At 42.2% G+C, this 14751-nt stretch overlaps 1 protein-coding gene across 2 annotated transcripts in view; it reads left to right on the top strand.

The window, feature by feature from the left end:
* LOC307091804 (uncharacterized protein) overlaps positions 1-14515 on the top strand; it is a 15122-nt gene extending 607 nt beyond the window's left edge. For both annotated transcript variants that reach the window (XM_079758619.1, XM_079758620.1), the window contains exons 3-10: positions 506-637; positions 846-1022; positions 1227-1283; positions 1449-1528; positions 1798-1891; positions 2429-2620; positions 5033-5242; positions 13838-14515. In XM_079758619.1, the coding sequence (XP_079614745.1) occupies positions 506-637; positions 846-1022; positions 1227-1283; positions 1449-1528; positions 1798-1891; positions 2429-2620; positions 5033-5242; positions 13838-13842 (947 nt within the window). In that variant the 3' untranslated portion in view covers positions 13843-14515. The remainder of the gene's footprint in view (positions 1-505; positions 638-845; positions 1023-1226; positions 1284-1448; positions 1529-1797; positions 1892-2428; positions 2621-5032; positions 5243-13837) is intronic.
* Positions 14516-14751: the final 236 nt, after the last annotated feature.

Below are 14751 nucleotides of genomic sequence, written 5' to 3'. Positions count from 1 at the left end.
TCAGATAATTATCCTTTGTAGGCTGTATTCTTTGTATCTGTATATAAATCCATGTGCTATAGGCCTACACATAAAACGGCAGGCCACGCAGGTTTGACATGCTTTTTATTGTTGTTGAGCTAGCAGATGCGTATCAAAGCAGTGGTCTAATCTTATACACAATGGGGAATTTGGAAAGGTGACAAATCAGGTTGAATTGGGTTTTAGTAAGGAGCAGGGAAGGCTACTTTGTACTTTGCCTATGGTATATAAATATTGACGGAACGATGGCTTTATAGAGAGGAGCGCTGCTCGCGCGTCTCCTGGGCAGGTATACACCTATAGACAGACGGGTTGTCAATGTCATACGTGTGCGGTGTGCATCTTTAGTTCCCTGCGTCACATCTCTTATTCAAAGCGTGAATATAATATGCTCATATTCGTGGACATGTTTGATTATTTGACCATAAAAAAATAATAAAAACATAATTTGATTAGTGAATCATGAAACACCCTCTTCCTCTAGGTCTGGTCACTGCTGAACAAAATGGCTCCATGATCACAACTTCGGCTACCGACACATCCTATGTATACCAGGGAACCAACGCCACGGCTGACATCACCACCGATGACAACACCACTTACCCCGTGCCCCAACGTAAAACAATCTTCATTTTATCCAGTATTAGTACTATATATCCTCCTTAGTGTTTAAAATGAAATGTTATTGTTCAGCATCATCTGCCTTTAACCAGCACTATGTATCATTTCTACTGGATCCTATCCGCATTATTCTCTACAAATCTTTTTATTGTGGTCCATCTTAAAAAATGCAGGTATAACATTAACTTTAAAATTATCTTTAGAAAATATTTCTGCAGACGCACAGATCCCTGGAGGCGGAGCCATTGCTGTACCGTCGGCGCAGCCAGCCAACCCTAATCCCAATACCATCTCTAATCCCAATACCACCCCTAATCCCAATACCACCCCTGCTCCCATCCCGAAGCAAGCCACTACGAACAGAGCAAAACCCAATAAAGGTGTTTGAACATATATATTGGCATCGTAAACTGAAACAATTGAATCTTTTAACAAGCGCCTAATCAACTGTACAAAAGATCGCTTGCATTGCCTGCTCTATTACGCCAACAAATATTAAGAGTCTCCTATGTTGATTGCCATTCACAATTATTCCTGTCATAAATGAATAGCCTAAATATTTCTTCTTTTTTTTTTAAACCTAGATGTCAAAAGGATTATTCCTCCACCTCAGCCACTTGGCAGCAGAATTGACACCACAGGTAATGCAGAAAGTAACATCAAGACCGAAATAACATAGTAGCATGCAAGTAGCATAACTAGTTGAATTGACCATTTCTTTGTTGACCTAATGAATTTGTGGTGAAATCAAGTTGAGATAGGTATGTTCCTCAATTCATTTTGAGCCATTTTGTTCTTTTCTTAAGGCATAATAATCATCTGTGTGGTTGTGCTGGTTTGCCTGCTGATCATTGTGTGCTGCTTCATCAAACGCAACTATCAAAACGTAATTATCACTGACACACCCCCTCAAACACTGACCATATCCTTAAGCCCATCAGCACAACCACACCCACATGTAATCATGTGTGTGTGCTGGTGTGTGTGTATATGTATCTGTTTGTGTGTGTGTGTGTGTGTGTGTGTGTGTGTGTGTGCATGTGTGTGCTTGTGTGTGTGCGCGTGTTTGTGTGTGTGTGTGTGTGTGTGCACGTGTGTGCTTGTGTGTGTGTGTGTGTGTGTGTGTGTCTGTGTGTTGCTCCTGCATTACTACAGAGGAACTCCATGGACCTCAGGACGGAGGCTGCTAGCGTTCCTCTCAATGTGGTCATGGATCACAATGAGCCAGGCAACAGTATGGTGTACACCGGTGAGTACTGCAAACACTCAAATAGTCATATGATCAACACAACTTTTTATCGAGTCATTTACGGGGGTAAGGTTCATCCTAAGGAACTGACAGTGAGAAAATACTTGAGAAACAGAAAGGTGTTAAGTCATCCTTAGCAAGGACGCCAACAGGCGAGCTTCAAACACAGTGCCTTTAGGCTGGGACCTAAAAGGCACTGTAACCTAAAAACACCATAAACACTGGAGTAGACAATTCTGCCCCCTTTTCCCCACGGATTACTGGAATTAATTAAATGCTATCTTCTCTTAGAAGCAGACACACTGATTATATTCAGATTCAGATTCATAGACTACTTGATTTAAGCTACAAGTCGAAGCATATAGAATATAAATTTAAATCTATATAAAGCCGGGAAGTGACTCAAGCTTTTGTTATGCACATGTGAGGTATCAAGGAAGTGCATTGCAAGTAGATATCAAATTGAAGCCTCACTAAGCTGCCTAATGAGCCACTGATAAGTTACCGTCACTGTCTGGTCATACATCCGGTGCACAGGGATGCAGACCGCGGATAACAGGCAGGTGGATTCAAAGGAGTCACAAGACTCTAAAAACAATGAAGTTCCCAAGCCAAAGGACTCTGGACCGGCTGAAGACCCCAAGCCAAAGGAGTCTGGAGTCGCTGAAGACCCCCAGCCAAAGGAGTCTGGAGTCGCTGAAGTTCCCCAGCCAATGAAAGAGCAGAAGGGTGAGGATTAAGAGGCTGTGATCAATCAATTAATGAATGGAACCTCATAAATGTAAGGCTTTCGTGCAAAACTGCAAATACAAAGTGTTTGACATTAGAAACAGCAAAAAACAAGAACGAAAAACTGTCTAAAGGTCTAAAATATTACAATAAAAACACATCTGAGAATTCTTCTGAGAGGGAGATTTAAACACAGAAAGATTTCATACTAAAAAGGTATGTTCTAGGGTTTAGAAAATTGGCAGATTTTGATGCCGTTATTCCTCTTGCTGAATGTTCCAGAGGTTAAGAGCAGTGTGTTCTGCTCTGTATACCTTGTGCCACAGAAAAACTTGCTAGCCAGTTTCACAAACTCATAAGAGTGTGGCACATCCAAGCTGTGTCTGTTACCATCTGGCAGTTATTTTGAGGTTTTTTTGCAGCACATATGGGCCACATGGCTTCCTCTTAGCTAAGAACAGTTAGATTATTATTAAAGGAAGTGTATGCAAACTAGGTAGGCCCACAGGGAGAACTGTATCAAAAGTGTTGCACGTTTCAACACATGTGAAATGAGACACATGAAGTGAGGGAAGTGTAACGCTGTCGAACAATAGAGTCATCATCTTTGAAAGGATTATGGGAACCGATATGAAAACCAGCCAGAGGAGAACCAAATAAATGGCAATAACATTTTTTAGCATTTTTTATTCTTACCTTGAACATTCAAAAATGTGCTTGTGTGAAACAGGATGGGCACATGATGTCAAGCTAGACTGTTCTGTGTTCTGTGATCTACATCATTCATTTCAAACATACATTCAAGATTGCAATACTTAAGTTTACCACTTGATGGTTGCACTGGTCTGAGCAGGTCGCCCTGGCTTCGGAAGGGAGTTCCTAATTTCCTAAGTTATATTCAGTATTTAGGAAAGAACAGCAGCAGAGGCAGCTGGTCAATAATATCAGATAACTCAAACTAATTTATAATTCCGCTTTGCACTCTCTCTTTTCACTCCTACTCTGAGAATAATGCAGTTTTCGTTTCCATTTACTTTCTGGTCCTGACTAATGTCCAATCCTGTCCCTGTTTGCGTCTCCCCCTTTCTCCCCCACATCCTCTAACCCTCCCCAAGGCCCTGTTAAGTGGACAGTTAGACACTTTTAAAAGGTAAATGGTTCTATTCCTAACAACATAGAGAAACTGCTACAGGGAAGAAACTGAACTGTGGTCCTTGAAAAAGTTTAACACTACTGAACTTATAAAAGTTCAATTGTAATCAAACAGCATGGAATCTAAAAATCTTGCTTGCATGAGTGCACACACTCACATACACAAACACACACACACACACACAGACACACACACACACACACACACACACACACACACACACACACACGCACAGAATGCAATACACAATGCAACAATTTAGAAAATAGTTTTTTATTTTTTTATTTTACATTCAGCACCTTTTACATAAAATGAGGAATAAGCTACATCTATGGCAAGAGAACATCTCTCAAGAGACATTTAGAAAAAGAAGAAAAGGAAATTACATCATTGGGGGTGTGCAAATAAGTGAAATAAATTATATTGTGCAGAAAGATCAGTCCCCACCCAAGGTTTACCACACACTCATCTCAACACAACTTTACTTTCACCTTCAGCTCCTTTCCGATGTCTCACCATTGCCTGCTAACGCATCGCCATAGACTAAGTACATGTAATTTCCCTGTTTATTACGATTCACTAATTATTACCCTCACTTCAACCAGAGTCTAGAAAACATTTCCAGTTCCCAAAGAGCCAGTCATCGGCTAAAGAACAGACCCCGACTCTGGGAAGGTTTTCTCTTTCCCCCGGGGAGGAGGTACCTAGACACACTTGGGAGGCAAAGTCTTTGAGTCATGGCACAACAATGTCTACAACAGCAGCCATTTTCTCCCCCTCCTCTGCTTCTGCATGTTCCTTTTTACATCCCTCAGCATAACCCGGGGTCAGATAATGATGGAGACGCCATACTTTCCCACAGACCCCAACAGCTGTCTGGCTAATTAGCAGCTGGTCAGTAATCGGTCCATCATTAAAGTCCTGGTGGCCCTCTTCAGATGGTCCCACTCAAACACCCTCACATATATACCGACTCAAACATACACACACACACACACACACACAGAGAACCCCCTCCACCTCAGTGGGCAGAACACCTGCAGCACAAACGATAAGAACTTCCATAATTATGGACCCCCCCCCCCCGCCCCCCGCCCCCCGTCCCCGTTAATTACAAGCAAGAGCGCCAGCTTGATGGGTGGGGGCGGATATTCGGGGAAATGTGTTTGCAACATTTTCAAAATGTCCGCCATTGGGGAGGAAATAGGTTGTGAAACGTGAAAGCCTCATCTTGTGCTTTTTGATGAACCTATCTCTAGACCAAGCGGAACAGGCACGCCTGGTTGAGGCCGGGGCCACCGCTCAGCCTGCGTCACCCGGCCCGGCGGAGGCCGGAGCACTAGAGGGCGCCACCGACGACGAGGGCATCGTCTCCAACCAAACCTCTGCAGAGTCCCTGAAGGAACCCACTGAAGGCATGGGAAGCAGCGCTCAGACGGAGGCATCGGCGACGGACGCGCTCATTGAAAGTAGGCCTGACGCCTCTCTTTTGATGTTGGCAGAGGGAAAGTGTGTGAGCGACAGCTCTTAAGTTATGGCCTTGTACTTCAGCAAGGAGCACTGACACATGTTTCTTTTCACTCTTTAACCTTCAATAATGGGGAACTTTGACTTTGTGCATTGGCAAGTGGCGAACGGCCATTTTTCACCCACGCAAAACAACATAATATAGCCATAAAAGGAGTTTACACTAACAACCCCAAAATTTCCCCTCCCTCTCTGATCCCGCCCTCTATTTGTTTCCAGTGTTGCATTTAATGCAACAATGATTGACAGGCAATATGGATTCTCATTTCATTCACTTGTAGTTGATAGATGGCTTTGAGGGATGACGAGTTATAACTTGTAATAACACTCAAATAACAGATAGTAAATCATACTCACCACGCCTTTAAATTGCTTACTTGCCGAATGAAACAAGCTGTCAATTCTGAGCCTTTTTTTTTCCCATTAAGGTTAATAGCTCCAAAACTCTGTGTATTCTCTTACCTTGTCCATTATGCTACCTTGCCAGCTAGCTATAGCCTTCCTGTTGTACTGACTTTCTTGACTTTGGACATAAGACTCCCCTTTGACAAATAGAAATCCCTTGCCTCCATTTAGTTGACACTGATGTTAATTTCTCAACAAATATCTCTAGTTCAATCCCACAATATGCTTACTGTGCATTTTCTGGAATTTCAGCAGCTATAGGCTGTGGTCTACTACGGTCTGTGTCTGGCCAAGGAAAAAAATCCCATAAAATGTTGCATAAAGTCAGGAAATGGCTCTTCCTATTTCAGCCAGGGTAAAGACCTCGTCCCGATCCCTGCCCCGGATAACTTTATTACAACGGCAGATAAAAACATTACGTTCCTTGTCAGCTTGAGCTACTGTTTTGATCAGAAGGGGAACCCCTATAACAACTCTGAGGTCACCCCTTTGCTAGCCTAGCCACGTGACCTCTCATAGCTTAAGATAGACAAGCTAGCCACCTGTCCCTCAGTTCAGTGTCTGAGGAACCATGGTGGGCACAGCACCACCAGGCAGCTGCTGGGCCACTCACCCAGCTCAGGTGTTGGTAAAGGGAGAGTCCTCCCCAGATCAACAGGCCACAAACGTCATCTGGGGGTGTACAGTGTTACAGCCCTGCATCCTCAATTAACATAACACTATAAATAGAGAAGTCGTAAGAAAGAAATCTGCGCAAAGTAGCTCAAGGTTATAAACATGTAGTTAGTTCCCAAAACCCCGAAGAGGTTTTGCACATCTGGTAAAAATACATTGCGGAAGTTCTTTTGCTTTTTCACATAATGGAGGATCTGACTAACTCTCTCTCGTGCCTATTAAGGTTAAAACAATTCAAGGTTGCACTCTACTTTCTTGACATTTTGTAAGTTTATGCCATGGTGAAGAAAATAATAACAAACTGTTGATCTTCATGCAAATCAATTTTGTTTACTTTTAATAATTAAATAAATAACCCAACCAATCCAATAATTTAGGTTTCTATTAATGTCCTCGGCGGTACCGGCGAACACAACAACATAATTTGAATAATTGTGCATGTCCTTCAGCTGGGATTTTACTTTCCCTATCAGAGTTGTAGCTTTGGGGCCTCTTTAGATAACGGAGGTGTGTGTGGCATTGTAAGGCCCCGGATTTGCACCTGTGTTTTCTCCTTTTTACTCAACAAACCCTCCACAAGGGCCGGGAAACCGGGCTGGAGGAATTCACACCCCTCTTAAGAGTCGATGAAAGGCTCAGATTTTAGACCTCAGTGGCAGAACGTTAGCGGTCACGGATCACGTTCATTTGGACAAAAAAAAGTCACCTTCTGAAAACCCCTTTTACTCCCGCTGGAGAACAGCAGGTTTTCTCTGCTTACATTCTCCACTGGGCTCTTCGGAAGCCCCTTTCTGCCCTAGGCAGTTGTTTTTCTTCTCGGTTGAAAATGATCGGTGTCATTGTTTTACTTTTTTTTTACTAAACTTCATGAGTATTATGAATAATTACTGAAGGGTATGCAACTTGAACTGTGTGAAGAATATACTGGCCTGCTCCAGCTGGTTTAGGTGGTGAGAGTGGTGAGATTTAGAGAGTTCTACTGGACCCATGCTGGGACAACAGATATGATTCTGACAGGCCATAAAGGACATAATAGGAACGAGAGCCGCACTATGTTATTAGCCAGTTAGCCTCTAGGCGTGCATGTTTGATGTCACATGTTTGGGAAACCACTCATCCCAGGTGGTACGGGTTTCCTTGTCGTTTGAGAGCAAGATAAAAGAAGCAGAAGACAAAGGAGAAAAAGAGGAAGCTGAAGAAAGAAAATAGAGACTTTGGTTGGTTTATTTTCGTTGCTCTAATTGTGCAGCAGTTGGACGGACTTGAAGTGAAGTCATGGCCTGGTCATGGCCTAGTCATGATCTAGTCATGGTCTGGTGATGGTGCAGTCATGGCCTGGTCATGGCCTAGTCATGGTCTGGTTATGGTCTGGTTATGGTCTGGTCATGGTCTAGTCATGGTCTAGTCATGGTCTGGTCATGGTCTAGTCATGGTCTAGTCATGGTCTGGTCATGGTCTAGTCATGCTCTAGTCATGGTCTGGTTATGGTCTAGTCAGGGTCTAGTCATGGTCTGGTCATGGTCTAGTCAGGGTCTGGTCATGGTCTGGTCACGGTGTACTCATGGTCTGGCCATGGTCTGGTCATGGTCTATTCTTGATGGTGATGGTGATGGTCTGGTCACGGTCTAGTCATGGTCTGGTCATGGTCTAGTCTTGATGGTTATCTTCTGGTCATTGTCTGGTCATGGTCTGGTCATGGTCTGGTCATGGTCTGGTCATGGTCTAGTCATGGTCCGGTGATGGTCTGGTCATGGTCTAGTCTTGATGGTTATCTTCTGGTCATGGTCTGGTCATGGTCTGGTCATGGTCTGGTCATGGTCCGGTGATGGTCTGATCATGGTCTACTCATGATGGTCATGGTCTGGTTATGGTCTACTCATGGTCTGGTTATGGTCTACTCATGGTCTGGTCATGGTCTGGTCATGGTCTGGTCATGGTCTGGTTATGGTCTACTCATGGTCTGGTCATGGTCTGGTTATGGTCTACTCATGGTCTGGTCATGGTCTGGTCATGGTCTGGTCATGGTCTTGTCATGGTCTGGTCATTGTCTGGTCATGGTCTGGTCATGGTCTACTCATTGTCTGGTCATGGTCTGGTCATTGTCTGGTCATGGTCTGGTCATGGTCTACTCATTGTCTGGTCATGGTCTGGTCATGGTCTACTCATGGTCTGGTCATGGTCTGGTCATGGTCTGGTCATGGTCTGGCCATGGTCTGGTCATGGAGAATAGGGGATGGAGGGTCAGGGCCCTAAGGCTCAAGAAAGACACCCAGGCCTTCCCTGAAACCCTTTGGGTTCAAACCCAAATGTATTTGGCATTCCCCAGCAAAATAGTTTAGCCCTTATCTGCCAAATAATGACCAAATCAATTGATGTTTCTTAAGTGGTTGCTAAATGACTAAAGGGTAAATAGTTTAAAAAAAATCTGTCCTTCTTCTATCCATGTAAAATACCAGTTATAATCAACAGGACTGTAATCAGAGTCCATCCATGGCAACAAATAATTGGCAAGCATGTCTGGGGAGTCAGAAACAAACACTTTACAAACCACTAATACTCTCTCTACATTCTAGCCATTCGTTTGCTCCACTTTCTAAAGTTCTGATGTCTTCAGGAGAATGACGGCAGCTCCTCTCATGTGTAATGACAGACAGAGCAGTAAGAGGAAAACGAGAGGGTTGGGGAGGGGGGGGTTGTTGGACGTGGTTAAGACCTCCCACCCCACCTGGGACCCTTTACTGCAGGGAGGCCCGGATGAAGCAATGGGGGAGGGGGGGGCTCTCTCCGCCGCCATCCAGGAGGGAACACCTGGCAGCCAGAGAAGAAACAAGATGCTGAACCTCAAATTGTAAAGTGAGGGACAGCAGTTCGTCCCCGAACATTAAAATGCTTTGTTATCAGTCGGGAAACACATTTTTGTGTCTGATTTGGGGCTGTTATGGTGATACGTAAGTGAAATTATCAGGGAAGGGCGCAAGCTTGGGGAAAGGGGAGCTGTTTTATTATGGGGTACGGTTAGTATATCCTGTAATTTAAAGTATTCTGTAATTTCAAGTATACTGTAACTTGGATCAAGCTTGGCTATAAGGAGCACAGCTTCCGCTCGCTCAGACAGGGAGCAGAGAATAACATCACATTCACATTGCATACATTTTCAATTGTAGAAGAAAGATAACATCTCCATTTAGAGCGTTATCATTTAATTATTCATTAATATTGGAGTGGTAATCTAATCGTACGTAATAGATTGCGTCTTAAAATATTCACAAACAACTTAAATATTTATTTTAATATAGTAAAAGCAGTGCACCTAGATATAACATTAATCTTGAAGACATCATTTTTTTTTTATTCAATTATAATCAGTATTGTATTGACAAGAGTCTGTAAGGATAAGGTCCGTATTGATGGTCTGTTTTGACAGGGTCTGAATTAATGGGGTCTTTGCCTGCTAGAAGAATGAGGGAGGTTCAGTGTCAAGAGTGGAAACATGAGCACGGAGCATTCCTGCACATCATGTTGTGAGATGGACTACAGTTGTTCCAGCAGAGTCAAGCACAGCACAAACGCTGCTGCAACCTGCCAACCTGTCACACTGTTTAGCCGCATTTGACCTGCAACCCTTAGTACACATCAGCTGGATTTCTGTTATGGTTTTTCTAAGGGGAGGATAGCCCTTTCTTCTTTGATTGAAATATGCATTCTAGCAGAATTTGCAAGGCCAGAAAGCTGTAAATTAACCTCACAACTGGCGAGAGTTCAAGAACATAACCTTTGTAGATACTTGAATACTTTAATTACAAAGGATTACAAAGGATTGATGCATCTTGCTGTCAAAACCCTCCAGGGCCCCTTACTACGCTGTTCTAGGAACTGATCTGTAGCTGTCCTCCAGAGCATCATCCCTACACCTTTCACACATCCACCCGTTTACAGAGCAGTCGGTCAGATGAGAAGACATTGAATCATCTGAGATCAGATTACATTTCATTGGATTACATTTATTACGTAGGTTTAGATCGTAACGGATCACTATCTATAATTTTTGATTTGTAATGAGATGAGATGGATGTGACAAGGTAAATGCTAATACCTGGGATGATTAAACATTTTCAGATTCTGTTTTTCTGTATTTGTAGATGAGTAGTATGCAGCGGTCCACAGCATCAGTACTTTGACTTAATGCCAAATACCCACATTATAAAATATATACATTCATGGATCGAAGTTACTGTTTCTCTGGATATCATGTGTTAATTATACGACTGTCATGAATGACATATTCTTTGGGGTCTTTCGTATTTGTCCTTTGGCTTTTCCTGGGATCCTATGTCTTAACAACCTGTCATAGTTAATTTTAATTTGCCAAAGATGACAGGATAAAGAATGGACTGTATAACTGCTTTCCAAACAATTTAGCAGCGTTAATTGTGAAAGGAAGCCTATAATAAGAGGTCAAGCTTGGCTTTCTTGAGGAAACTTAGGCTTGACATGGGAGGTGCTCTGAGTGATCAGTAGGTCAGTTGTTAGTCAATCATCCCAATTGTGGGCTGTGGATACAGCCAATACACAACCATTTTGGGTTTAGGTATTGTTTGATTTGAGGCCTAAAGGTTCTGTGTACAATCCCAAATGTCTGCAGTAGGCATCCCCTGAGCAAGAAGCCCAAACCCCTTAACCACTCCTTTACGAAATGTATCAGGAAATTCACTGTAAGGACATTTTTAAATGCTTGATAACTAAATAATGAACATAAACTCTGACGTCATTGAGGAGCCTCAACCATTGCAAATGTAACACTGCCATTTGTCAGCAGTTCTCTGAGTGTGATGCCTGGACCACGCCTCACCTCAGTGTTATGTGGGCGTGTCGAGATGCCAGGTTTCCATTACCCTTTGGAGGCTCCTGGGCTAAGAGGGCCCCTATCTGAGAGGGCCACAGGTCAGAGCCTCCTCATAATTAGAGGGGAAGACTCGTCGACTGCGAGGAGAATGATGGCGGCCCCTGAGTCCGAGTCAACTAAGTCACATTCTTCTGCCTCCAACCCAACAAGTCACTGCAGACGTGGCGCAGGGCGAGCAGCTACTCTCGGGTGTGACGATGTTGCATCTCTCTCTCTCTCTCTCTCTCTCTCCTTCTCTCTCTCTCTCCTTCTCTCTCTCTCCTTCTCTCTCTCTCTCTCTCTCTCTCTCTCTCTCTCTCTCTCTTTCACGCACTTCTTACCATTGTGTTTTCTACCTTGATATGGATCTGGTCTGATCTCACAAACACCTGGTCTGATAAGGAACTCGCATAAACGTGCAGGTAGCATTTAGCACCCAGCCCTGCTCAGCTACAGCCTGAGGGAAAACATTTGAAAGAACTTGCAGATATGGAGACATGAAGTGGGAATAAAGGAAGTGGTGTAACAAATGGGTTTTTGTACCTTGTATGTTCATGTTTTTTTTAAGAAATGTAAAGTACCTGGAGACCTAAAAGGCTATAATTTGAGTAAGTTCAAAACAAACAAGCGAGTCAAAAGGTTGTGCCTGTGGAAATGGATTCGGATCTACTGTTTTTTTCCTCAAAACCGCCCGTTCTGGAGTACAGATTTAAAAATTAACTTAGTGTATACAGTATACCCCTTGAGGGACAATTGCTCCCTTCAGGTGAAGCTATATATAGCGCGAAAGCAAGCATTGTACTAAGTCCTGCTGAACTACAAAGTTGGTTTTATTCAGGAAAATATAAATTAGACTCATGGCAACATTTCAAACACTTCCATTTCATTCTTGACAGCCTCAAAATAAATCAGTCTGCCATTTTTAGCCTTCTTCCATCTGGATTGTGGTTCAGGTCAGTTAACCTTTAGACAGTGAATCCGTCAACTCTTCTGCCACACTCAGTATTCTACAAGTTCCAACAATTTAAAGTCTTCCTTCAAGCTCCTCCGGCTATTTAAAACAAGCTTCTTTCAGAATCAATCAGAATATATCTTTGTAACAACTTATCAGATGGACTTGCCTTTTATATAAGAGCAATTTAAATGTGGGTCAAATGTGGATGCAAAGGACAATGATGAACAACTCAAAATAAAAAATAACAGCATAGATAAGTGTAAGGCTGTCAACATTCAACATCGGTCAACATTGTCCCTCTGGGGTTCATCTCAGGCCAGTCTTTTCTTCAAACCCACCCAAAATCCCTCTTGGAATGTGACTGTCTTTCAGCAACTGGGTTCCGCCATTGTGACTAGCTAACCTCAGTAGATCCGTATCTCTACCTGAGGCTCAACTCGCTGCGGCCAAGAACTACTGAGCCACAGGTCCCCTATGTGAGGACTTAGTAGCTGCAACCGGAGACTATTGTTTGTGTTCACGTTACCAATCCTAAACCTAAACTCTTTTTAATGGATACGCTCAAGATTAAGGCCAGTACAATTTGAGATTGTAATGGGCCGGGCGGCGGGGCCGGCATGGCAAACAAAGCACTCTGTGAACTATATGATGGACTGAAAGGAGGTCCGAGTGCGGTGCTACAAGAGAGCCGTAAACCATTACGAGTGCATCGGTCCTTGTGTTTCACTTTGTGTTCGTAAATTGCTGACTCCTGCCAATGTAGCCCCAGGGCTACAAAATACCTTACAGAAGAGTTTATGGCTAAAATCATGACTGTCAAGACACAACATTTTACGGTTTTGTTTCATATGTATTATCATTGTTGTAGCCATAGGGCTACAACATGGGGAACATACTTTACAGAGGTATCCGCTAATATCCGAAATCAACTCTCCTTAACCTCGAGACATAGACAGTTTCTTTCGTTTTGCATCGTGTGCAGTATCATTTTTGTAATAAAGTAAACAACAATAAAGTAAACATACTTTATAGAAGTATCTGTTAATAACTGAAATCATCAAACAATATCATCGAAACACGAACATTGTCTTACATTTTGTAATGTGTGTAATATCATTGTGGCAATGGGGCTAGAACATAATGAACATACTTAAAAAGACTCTGTTAAAATCTGAAATCCTAACACAATATTGTCGAGACACCAATAATGTTTTTAGGTCTTGTATAGTACGTATTATCCTTCCGTTTGTTGTCCCCGTAGCGGGACTATCCCTCTGAAGCCTAGAGTAAGGTCAGACATGGGCCATTCGCCGGTCTTGAGCGGCCTAACTGTTATTCATAAATCACATCAATAGATGTGTGCAAGGGTTATGTCAGGTAGCCTTCTCCTCAAACAGATGTTAGCCAGCACAGGGCGGTCAAAGTTCAAGGCAGAGGGTATACTTGGCTAAAGCAGAAGTTACCCCTGTCTGGAGATGGGAAAGCAGGTGACACCGGAGTCCGAAACAGAGCTATTGCTGAAGGTTTACACACGACAATCAGACAAGAACATATTAGATATGGTGATAGCATGAAAAGTAGTCTGTTAGCCTCATTTCTGGTTTTCTTCTTTTCTTTCAGATTGAAGAAAATCCTCAAATTCATTGATGCATCGGATAAAGGCGCCTCTTTTTTTCCGCATTTCAGGAATATGTATTATTTGATACAGGCTTTTAGAGGATTTAAACCAGCTTAGCTATTTGTATTTGTACTGTAAAAATATATTTTTACATATTATGGTTCAGGATTACTTTACTTACCTGTAATGTTCCTAAAGTGGGTTTGAATTTGTAAATATGACCTTAACAGTGAAAAATCCATCAGATGGCTTTAAATTTTTGTTAACTTTTTGTTTGCATCTTCTTGCACAACACAATACGTTCATAAAGAGATGTATTTGATACAGACAGAGAATGTATATTTTTATTTTATATAAGTCATAATTGTTTAAATATGACATATACCATGTTGCACAGTAACCAGAATTATCCATCCACGCATAAATATGTTGGATGGATATTTGTTTACTTAATCCTCTGCATATTCCCTCTTTTAGGTTTATTTTTGTGTGTCGTTTGGCATCAGTACTGGACATTGCAAGATATTAAATAAATCTGATGCAATTGGAAAAGGACTAGGATTAAATATGTTCAATGTGAAATATAATGGGCCGGAGACTTCACAGGTCGCTAATTTCTAGCAATAAGCAATTCGTTCTGATATCTGACATCAAACATCAATAAAATATTTTTTTCCTCACTTTTTGTCATTTATACACCCTACAAATTACGATTGATGTTTAAACTATGAAAAAATAATTAGCATCATTATAACTATGCAAAACTGTAATGCATAGTGGGATACAAGTTAAATGGAGATTTCATTAATTATATCAAAAGATTATGATAAAAACTGGTTTTGGACATAATTGTGCTTTAGGGTTAGGGCGACGGATGTAACCTGGATATAATTAATAATACATACATTGTAATACC

This window comes from Pollachius pollachius, assembly GCF_949987615.1.
Source record: "Pollachius pollachius genome assembly, chromosome: 2".
Classification (NCBI taxonomy): Eukaryota; Metazoa; Chordata; class Actinopteri; order Gadiformes; family Gadidae; genus Pollachius; species Pollachius pollachius.
The sequence above is the reverse complement of the archived record's forward strand: the minus strand, read 5'-3'. Positions and strand labels throughout refer to the sequence as shown.